At 48.8% G+C, this 10,676-nt stretch overlaps 1 protein-coding gene across 2 annotated transcripts in view; it reads left to right on the top strand.

Moving 5' to 3' along the window:
- The window catches only part of LOC139374705 (hedgehog-interacting protein-like), a 76,869-nt gene that overhangs the window by 8,835 nt on the left and 57,358 nt on the right, over positions 1 to 10,676 (top strand). For both annotated transcript variants that reach the window (XR_011627723.1, XM_071115803.1), the window contains exons 3-4: positions 2,525 to 2,669; positions 4,680 to 4,881. Coding sequence is in view for 1 of the 2 variants with exons in the window: in XM_071115803.1 (XP_070971904.1) it covers positions 2,525 to 2,669; positions 4,680 to 4,881 (347 nt within the window). In the remaining variant the exon portion in view is untranslated. The remainder of the gene's footprint in view (positions 1 to 2,524; positions 2,670 to 4,679; positions 4,882 to 10,676) is intronic.

Below are 10,676 nucleotides of genomic sequence, written 5' to 3'. Positions count from 1 at the left end.
TATATGTAAAGCTGCTGAAGTGCATCAAGATGTCAAGTACTTTGGGTGGCCACCCAGGTTGTGTTGGAAGACAACCAGATGGAAGTAGAACTATAGCGCTAGCTCACTGCCTGGGATGTGGACAGAGTTTTTTTTCCCTCTATCTCTCTCTTTCTCTCTCTGTCTCTCTCTCTCTCTCTCTCTCTCTCTCTCTCTACCTCTCTCTCTGTCTCTCACTCTTTCTTTCTTTCTCTCTCTGCTTTCTCTCTCTCTCTCTCTCTCTCTCTCTCTCTCTCTCTCTCTCTCTCTCTCTCTCTCTCTCTCTCTCTCTCTCTCTCTCTCTCTCTCTCGCTCTCTCTCTTTTCCCCCCCAGGCCAGTACAATAAAACTGGTACATAGTGTGGAGGGAGAGAGAGGGAGAGAGAATGCAGTGCTCGGTGCCACATGTTTATGGAAGTAGTTAACCATAAATTGTCTAAAATTAGATGGCCCTCTAAGTACATATCATTCTGGATACAGAGGTTTTTCCCCCTATGGATTTAAGAGTCCCTTTCTGGATTTGTGTCCTTATGTATATATATTTTTTTTGGGGGGGGGGGGTTAAGCAACGTTTTTTTCTACAATTTGTTGGTTTTCTGTTCAACTGTAATATGCATTTGTAGTAATCACTATTGCCTCTTAAGAACATGTTTAATTAAATCTCAAATATAAAGCATTGACAAACATTCGTTTTTTGAGCTCATGTACAGTATATATCACTAAAGATGAAGTTCAGAACCCTTCCAGAACTGTACTCTGCATCAACACATGCAAAGTGCTGACCAACAGTATTAAACCTGGACGGTAGCCTTTACTGTGTCTTTAAATGTCCTCCTGCTCCCGTGAAACTCCCTCTCCAGCTCCCCATTAGGCTGTGTACTTATCCCTCATTTCTCCATAAAGACATTTACGGCCTGAGTCTCACTTTAACCTAGAGGTCTCCCTCCCTCCCTCCCTCCCTCCCTCCCTCCCTCCCTCCCTCCCTCCCTCCCTCCCTCCCTCCCTCCCTCCCTCCCTCCCTCCCTCCCTCCCTCCCTCCCCTCTGCATCTGAGGTCCTGGGACCAGCATGGTTAAGATAACTGCAGGCACAAAGTAGGTGGGTGGCATAGGCCTGGGAGTGTTTGTGTGTGTGTGTGTGTGTGTTCTGAGTGTGTGTTTGATCTCCGTGTTGTATTTAGATGTTTAGTGGGATATCCTATCACCTCCAGTGGTAGTGTGGTCAGCCTTGTGGTCGGTGTGGGGGGGCCAGGATGGAAGGAGGGATGTGTGGGGGCCGAGAGCGAGATGAAAGAGGGGAGAGACAGTCCCGTTTGTGTTTTTATCACTGCTGTGTTTGCTCTCCTCCTCCGCCCCTCTGAGGGTTGTGTTAAGGGAAACAATATTGGCACGGTTGTTTTTAGGTCACGCGCAGGTTTTAAGATACGCTGCTTGCTTGCGTTCTTTTCACCCTGTTCGTGGTTTTGCCCTGCCAGCACAATAAGAAAGGGGGGGGGGGGGGGGTTCCTAGAATCTTGGAATAATGTTGTGACTGTGGGTCTCTGAAGGTGGCCAATCAGGCGGGATTGGGGCTGCTGTGTCTAATGAGGATATATTCCCAGATGACTTTGTGCCCCAGACCCTGGTGTTGAACCAACTTTAGCTCTAGTACAACTTCCCCAAAGCACAAGCAAGCAGTGGAACACAATCAATCAACATTTGGGAACATCATTTCTTGATTTGGGTTTTGAGGCAGACAGAATATTTCTATCCCTAAAAATGTGAAAAGTTAGTGTTTGGAAGACTGGGCTGTTAATTAAACGTGGTCAGTTTTGAATTAGAGTTTCTCACATTTCACATGCTGTGCCCATGTGCCTGCGCTGGGCTGAGGAGGGCGAAAGCATCTAGGCTGTGGCCCAAATAGGTACTGGTCAAAAGTAGTGCACTATATAGGGAATAGGGTGCCATTTGGCACTGGCCCCTAACAGTGCTTTAATTGTATGAGAATTTCAGCCTATGTTTTACTTAATATTCCAAATATCTGGAAAGCTATTAGGTATCCACAGCAGTCACCCACGTGAGGTAGAGCTGCGAGGCATAGCAACAGGGGTCAAACAGCCATAGCAACAGGGGTCAAAGGATAAAGGTAAAGATGGATGGGGCCTCAGTGGTGCATGCTGTAGAGCTGAAGACCTGAGGAGCAGTCTGAACAGCATATTCCTCACATTCTGCTCAGATCTAACCCAGTTGGCCTGTCTGGCCAAGCGTTTCTTCACTTGTTCAGCCCAGGCCTAGCCAGGATTTGGTTTGGCTCATTCAGCACAACTCTCAAAAACAACTGTATGAAGACTTAAGGAACTAAAGCTGCGTAAACATGAATTAAGGGAGACTAACTAGGAGGGGATTTAGCTTCAGCTCGCTGGTAAATTGGATGATGTTGCATCATGGTTTAAACGAGGCGTGATGTCACTTGAATTGAATCGTCTTTCTCTGCCTGCGGGCCGTTGTCTGTGTCCATGGTGTTTTCAGAGCTGTTCCAAGCTGATGTGGATGAGTTCTGTCAATACTACGGACGGCGGGACGGAGGCCTGTGCTTCCCAGATTTCCACCGAAAGCAAACACGGGGACAGGACTCCAACTACTTGGGAGATGAGAAAGTCGAAGACATCAACAGGTTTGTAACGTTTTACTTTCAAAATCTCTTTAGGAAGAGTGCATTTAAAGTATGCTTTTTAAATATTGAGTTCACCATCCAAAAAGGACGCTTTCAGTGAGTTGAGGAAAGAGAGGCCATAGTGTGTATCGTGGCATCTCCACACTCTGAACCCAGTGTGTCACTTTGACTGGCCACCACCACCGGTCTCGCCCCAGGCGATATGTACTATGAACCAGGGTCATGGGAGACATGCCAATGCCAAGCCTGGATGACCTTACCCGTCACCCATCTCTCCAGTCATCACCAAAGCCTGCCGTTTATTCAGGGTGCATTGGGCCAAGCTTTGGCCACACAATGGAAATGCTTACCCTGCAGGCCAGCCCTCCCTCACTGCTAGCTAGCAGTACGTCATAGACAAACTTTCCCCTTTTTTTTTGTCTGCTCCGGTGGAGAGAGAGCCTCTGAGCTCCCCGTCTCCGTCCCAAATTTCACCCTATTCCCTACGTAGTGCACTAGTCTTATGGGCCCTGGTGAAAGGTAGTACACCATATAGGGAATAGGGTGCCATTTGGGACGCAGCCCGTTCTAGCCCCCCTGACGCGAGCTGAGAGCGCTGCTGCTGGACATGTGACCAACTGACCGTCCTCCTATCTCGAGCCGGACCAGACCAGACCAGAGAAACTATGCTGATTCTGTCTGTCTATGATGTCTAGCTAAGTGCTGTCTGCATTCCTGGGGTTGATGGGGTTCTACTCTAGTCGTTTCTAGTAATGACCCCTTGCTATGCTAAAGAGCACTGTAATTGTAATTGCACTGAACTCTAGGATGGATGGCCGGGATGGCCGAGGAGAGATATAGAGCTTCTGTTGGCAGCCGCTCATCTAAAGGGAGTCTTGTTGAGCTGACTCTCCCCTTCTCATCTTCCGCCTGGGGCCGGCCAAGAGATGATGAGCAAGGAGAGAGGGCCAGGTTTTAACCACCGATGTCATCTAACATCGTAAGTCTTAATCAGACCTCCCACTTCAAAACTGGCCTGAGGGAGAGAGAGAGAGGTAGAGCGAGAGATAGAGAGAGCTAGGGAGCGAGAGAGGCAGGGGGAGAGATAGAGAGAGAGCCAGGGAGCGAGAGAGAGTGGCAGTGAGAGAGATAGAGAGAGAGAGAGCCAAAGTGAGGGAGAGAGAGAGAGAGAGAGAGAGAGAGAGAGAGAGAGAGGGAGCGAAAGAGAGAGATAGAAAGAGAGGGCGCACATCTGCTGTGTGTATGAACTTGACACATGCGTCACGATGACAGCATAGCACCAGACAGGAAACTGACGGGGTGAGATAACTGAACTTACACCCTTTTTCCTCCAATGAATATCCATCCTTCACTCAGACTCTCAATGGCAAATTATGCCCAGGGATTGGGAATGTCTTGAAACAAGTGTGTGAGGAGCGAGAATCAGCGTCACCGCCTTCATGTGTTAGCTAGCCGTCGCGATGTTGTATAATGGAGTTTGAATGTTCTGTTTCCCACATCAAATGTGAACTGTGGTTTTACGCAACACTTGTTGCACAGCTGGAGACCCCTCATCCCCCATTTAAGCATTGCTCCACTAAATTCACCCGTGGAGTGACATATGTATATATGTGTGTGTGTGTGTGTGCCCAATGCACATGAATCAAAGTCACTGCCTATGGAAGTGTCTAAACTCTTACTCAACCCTTCCCATCGTGTCATGCTATTGCTTCACTCATACTTTGTAAATCACTGGTATTAACTTACTGTCAAAGTCAACTCAATCAGTGTATGTATATTGTGGGGGGTATATTCTGTCTTTCTCTCTCTCTCTCTCTCTCTCTCTCTCTCTCTCTCTCTCTCTCCTCGCTCTCTCTCGCTCTCTCGATCTGTCTCTCACTCTCTCTCGATCTGTCTCTCACGCTCACTCTCGCTCTTTCTCCTTCTCTCCATCTCCCTCCTTCCTTTCCTCTCTCAATGGGATTATCTGTCTGCGACCCTTGACCTTTCGTTCCTCCTCCTGCCGCCCAGGAAACACAAGCACAACTGCTACTGTGCCCAGGTGGTGCTGAGTGGGCTGAGGCAGCCAGTAGCCGTGGTGCACTGTGGGGACGGATCCCAGCGCCTCTTTGTCCTGGAGAAGGAGGGCTTCGTCCGGGTGCTGACCCATAACATGGAGCTGCTGAAAGAGCCTTTCCTGGACATCCACAAGCTGGTGCAGACCGGACTCAAGGTCAGTGAGGAACACAAGACGCATCCCTAATGACACCCTATTCTCTACATAGTGCACTACTTTTGACCAGAACCCACCGGGGCACCTGAAGACTGCTCCAAACCCTAATTCACATATAAGCGATGGTACTTGTTCGCCCCGTGTCTTCTCAATGTGAATGTACCTTAACACCAGTTTTAACACCAAAACGGTTAACTATCAATGTAGGGAGCGGACACAGAGGGAGAGCAACACTTACGTGGTTTTATTTCTGTGTTGCAAACATTGAGGAGAGGGAGAGAGAGTGGAACACAGTCTTGGACACTCCTCAAACATTTCTACTTCTAAGAGCTACCTCTCTCGTCTGATAACTCCGACCAGCCAAGACCCTTCCTTCCAGACTTAACCCCCCTGGAGTCTGCCCGCCAGTCTAACACTTCATTAAGCAATTAAAGAAAACCATCAGCTATTTATTAATTGTCCCAACACAGCTAACTCACACATTGTTATCTTTCAATGAGCTTAGCACACACGTTGAGAACATTGCTAATGTGCTGCTAATTCGTATAAGGTGGATAAATTTTAAGTGTTACTCTACTCTCCCCCACCAAGCTGTTTCCATACAGGTTAGCTCTGTACAATCCCACAAGATGAAAAACGATCAGACTAACACGTCACTGGCCATGTCGTATGATATGATTTCACACAGCAATAGCCCCTCTCACAACAGTGGAAGACCAGCTGTATCTGTCTTTTAGTGGTCAAGCCTGTCTACACCATCTCTCTCTCACTCTCTCTCTCTCTCTCTCTCTCTCTCTCTCTCTCTCTCTCTCTCTCTCTCGCTCTCGCTCTCTATTCTCTCTCTCTCTATTCTCTCTCTCTCTCTCTCTCTCTCTCTCTCTCTATTCTCTCTCTCTCTCTCTCTCTCTATCTAATTCTCTCTCTATTCTCTCGCTCTCTCTCTCTCTCTATCTATTCTCTCTCTCTCTGTCCCTCTCTCTTTCTCTCTCTCTCTCTCTCTCTCTCTCTCTCTCTCTCTATCTATTCTCTCTCTATTCTCTCTCTCTCTCTCTCTATTCTCTCTCTCTCTCTCTCTCTCTCTCTCTCTCTCTCTCTTTATCTAATTATCTCTCTATTCTCTCTCTCTCTCTCTCTCTCTCTCTCTCTCTCTCTCTCTCTCTCTCTATCTATTCTCTCTCTCTCTGTCTCTCTCTCTCTCTCTCTCTCTCTCTCTCTCTCTCTCTCTCTCTCTTTCCCTCTCTCTTTCCCTCTCTCTTTCCCTCTCTCTTTCCCTCTCCACCCTCGGTTGCTAAAGAAACATCTGGTGTCTGTCGAGACCGTTCTAATAACGAGGGGTCTAAGGAGATGAACTGTGTTCACAGTGCACAAACACACACACACCAGAAGTACTCGTCACCCGTCCCTCTCCGCTGCAGTTTCCTCGAGACAGGAAACCATTGGCATGTCTGGTACTTCTGAAAATAATTAGCACCTATCTGACATTTACTCGCTCAGTCTGGTCTGCTCTGACCTCCCATCATCATGGAAATCTAACTTCCAGAGAACAGGGGAGGAGAAGAGGAGAGAGGGCCTGGAGCTGGGGCTCGGGTTGGCTGGCCTCCCCCTCAAAGATATGTTATACTGCCGTGTGGTTTGGAACCTTCTCCGAGAGAAGAGGGAGAAGAGAGAAGAGGAGCAGCACACCCACGAGAGCGAATCAAGAAGAAATTCAATCATCACCGCCCGCCCGCCCGCTCCTCCGTAGCTTTGTGTTGGCAGAGCCTCTGGGCAACAGTTGAATAGGAAGTCGTCTTTTTCTTTATCGACGTCGTCTTGGAAGCCGGGGAGAGGATTGGTGTAGTGGAGCAGTATTCCATGTAGGCATCATTTCAACCTCAGTAGTGTGCACCATAGACATGCAGCGTCAGGTCCAGTGCCAGTAGTTGGAAACATCATCTTTATAGCTGTGTAGGATTGTTAAGCTTTTGAAATGGCCTATAATTTACCATGTAATTTCAGGTTCAGTTTCAATTTCTCACCTGCTAGGACCTGTTAATGCTATCGTAGCTCTTACCAGCTCTTACCACACAACTTTACATGGAGACATCCACTTCTGCCACTGACGGTTAGCTATGTGTCACAGACAGGTCTGGGGTCAATTCCATTTAAATTCTAGACAATTCAGGAAGTACAATGACATTCCAAAGAACATTTGGAAATGGAATTGGAATTAGTTTTTTCTTTTCTGAATTGACTGGAATTGAAATGGAATTGACTCCAGCCCTGCTCACAGACAGTTACATCTAGAGCTGTCTCAGAGAAGGAGTACTGATCTGGGATCATCTTTCCCCCTGTCCATGTAATCAAGGTCATTGTGTGAGTTAAAAGGCAACTCTTAATACATATGGCCCCTGATGATGTTTATCCGTATCCAAGGCGATAGCTGTAGTTTTTGAATTTGAGAGTGAACTGATAGTGTCCAGAGATAGGGAAATGGGGAAGAGGAGGAGGAGGGGGCACACTTTTTGGACAGGAATTTTATCTATCACGCATGCCTCCCACCGTTCCTTTAGAAAGAGGACAGCGGAGATTACAGGGAGTGAAGCGGACCCCAGCGAATGGACATGCAAACAGGCCCACAGGGAACCCAGGACGACCCTCCTGCTGTCTTATCATCATTAAACCTAACTGCTAGCGGATAAAACAATCATTATGACAATTAGAGAGTGGCTTGAGACCCGGCAGGCTGGCCGGTAGGCCCCCCTGAGTCCTATTCTGTGATGTTGGCTATTGGCTGCTACAAGACTCTGGCCGCACGGGGCCCCCAGCATCAGGGGACCAGGGGGGATACTAGGGGGGGCATCCAGAGGGGGCTGAGGTGTTTACTCACTGCATCAACAGGACATAGTTCTCTCTATACATATAGAACACCCAGGAGCCTCAGGGGAAATGGGAGATGAGAAGGGTGGGCTGGAGTGAGCCTCACTGAGAGGGGAAGATAAGGGTTTATCATTGCCCTGACTCCCCTAGCTGCCACATGCTTTGATTGTAATGTTCTGTGGTTCCTTCTGTGGTTCCTTCTGCCGACCCCCCCCCCCCGTGACAATTAAGATGACCCGCTCAGACACAATGCTGCCGAAGGGAGGGAGCAAGGGAGGCTCTCCTTCTCTCTTCATTGCACCGTGGGTGTTCCCTGACACCCAATCTCCCCTTCCCCTCCTGTCATTACTTGATTGTGTGTAACGCACTTGCTGGCGTCCTCTTCCCGGTAGGAAGCCTGCTAATTCCGACATTCCCTAACACCCCTTCTCCCACACACAGAGTCCTCTCTCAAACTTGCCCTGTTTGACATTGTTTCTGTCCATCTGTCCCGGAGGCGTCACAGTCACCATCCTCCAAGCCCATTGGATCAGATACTCTCATCTCTAACAACTGATTGACTGATTGTTTCCCAGCTGCTTTGTGATTAAACGGAGACTTGCACCACCACCGCCAGGCTGTGGCTCAGATGTGGTGAAGGCGGCTTGGCGGGCACGGTGCGAAACCGTGTGGCACAGTCCTGAACAGGGCGCTGTTATCTTTACGACTCGTCACTACCAACTGTACCACACGGCGTGTTCAGCACGTCTCAGCTCAGTACTAACACCTGATAGTGTCATGCTGACTATAAAGCCATCACGGCGCGTTAACTGAGGTGCTCAGACAGTTAACTTGTTTTGGGTTTTCTGTTTCAAGCGGGAACCACTTCCAGATGCTGTTGAAGGAGAGAGAACGCAGCCCAACATCCATACTTAGTCTCCCTGTATCCAGCGGTGGCTGACAATACGCTGGCTTTGATTTCATTCATGGTGACACATTGCCTATGTGCAAATAGAGCGACGCCGTTGTTGGTTGCTTACATCAGCCAGCTGCAAAGGCAATGGGGCAAAAGCGGTTTGGAATGAAGACATCTGCTTTGAGCAGTGTGGGTTCGCCTAACACTCTTATTGAAGTGTGTTAGCCTGTGTGACAGGGCTAGGGGCGCGGACGCGCAATAAAATATATTCACTGTGAGACAAATATCTCATGCTGTGTTCTTGTGCTCTGTCACACTGCATCTACAGCTGTTGGGCTAACTCAGCCAGAGACAGTAGAGGTTCCTCTCAGACTGTCAGGCTAACTCAACCAGAGAGAGCAGAGGTTCCTCTCAGACTGTCAGGCTAACTCAACCAGAGACAGTAGAGGTTCCTCTCAGACTGTCAGGCTAACTCAACCAGAGACAGTAGAGGTTCCTCTCAGACTGTCAGGCTAACTCAGCCAGAGAGAGTAGAGGTTCCTCTCAGACTGTCAGACTAACTCAGCCAGAGAGAGTAGAGGTTCCTCTCAGACTGTCAGGCTAACTCAGCCAGAGAGAGTAGAGGTTCCTCTCAGACTGTCTGGCTAATTCAGCCAGAGAGAGTAGAGGTTCCTCTCAGACTGTCAGGCTAACTCGCCAGAGAGAGTAGAGGTTCGTCTCAGACTGTCAGGCTAACTCAGCCAGAGTGAGTAGAGGTTCCTCTCAGACTGTCAGGTTAACTCAGCCAGAGAGAGTAGAGGTTCCTCTCAGACTGTCAGGCTAACTCCGCCAGAGAGAGTAGAGGTTCCTCTCAGACTGTCAGGCTAACTCAGCCAGAGAGAGTAGAGGTTCCTCTCAGACTGTCAGGCTAACTCAACCAGAGAGAGTAGAGGTTCCTCTCAGACTGTCAGGCTAACTCAGCCAGAGAGAGCAGAGGTTCCTCTCAGACTGTCAGGCTAACTCAGCCAGAGAGAATAGAGGTTCCTCTCAGACTGTCAGGCTAACTCAGCCAGAGAGAGTAGAGGTTCCGCTCAGACTGTCAGGCTAACTAAGAGGTTCCTCTCAGACTGTCAGGCTTAGTCAGCCTAAAGGTCAGGCTGTCAGGCTAACTCAGCCAGAGAGAGTAGAGGTTCCTCTCAGACTGTCAGGCTAACTCAGCCAGAGAGAGTAGAGGTTCCTCTCAGTCTGTCAGGCTAACTCAGCCAGAGAGAGTAGAGGTTCCTCTCAGACTGTCAGGCTAACTCAACCAGAGAGAACAGAGGTTCCTCTCAGACTGTCAGGCTAACTCAACCAGAGAGAGTAGAGGTTCCTCTCAGACTGTCGGAGATAAGTGCCCTGCGAATGATAAATTAGCTCTTACTCCTACTGTTGACTCCCTCTGAGAACTGAAGCGCTGATACTGAAGGAGGGGGGGCAGCAATGTTAATCTTACTGTTATCCTATTTATGTAATGGGAAGAGGAACATACGCTGGATTACGTCAAGAGAAAGTTCAGTGAAAGTCGTAGTTTATCAAGATGGAGTCGTAGACCCAAAACATTACTCTGTTGGCCGACGTGTCGTGTGATACAGGAAATTGCCTGGCTGCCTCCTCCATTATAAAAGTGGTTTTGCATCCAATCTGATTGGGCTGGGTGGTTTGGTCTCTTTAGTTTTTTCTCCCCTCTCCCTTCGTTATGAGACTGAGTGATCTCTGGTCTAAGCTCCGACCTTGTCATAGGATTAATGTGTGTTAACAGGTGGAGGGGGGGGGGGGGGGGGGGGGGGGTTGACTTGGCTCCCTGGTTTCATTGTGCTGGAGTAACCAGGGGGAGGTGGGGGGCTGAATGAGTGTGAACATTTCAGATTGCCTTTGAGGTAAAAGGGACTGCATTGTTTTTCTCCAATCAGCTCTCCTCGTAGTGGAATGTATTTTTGTGGGGATTGCCAGAGCCAATGAGGATCAATAGGCGCTGGGCTAACAATGCAGGGAGCCAAACCATGCATCATGGAACAGAAAGGCA

Source organism: Oncorhynchus clarkii, chromosome 19 (assembly GCF_045791955.1).
Source record: "Oncorhynchus clarkii lewisi isolate Uvic-CL-2024 chromosome 19, UVic_Ocla_1.0, whole genome shotgun sequence".
NCBI lineage: Eukaryota > Metazoa > Chordata > Actinopteri > Salmoniformes > Salmonidae > Oncorhynchus > Oncorhynchus clarkii.
The sequence above is the reverse complement of the archived record's forward strand: the minus strand, read 5'-3'. Positions and strand labels throughout refer to the sequence as shown.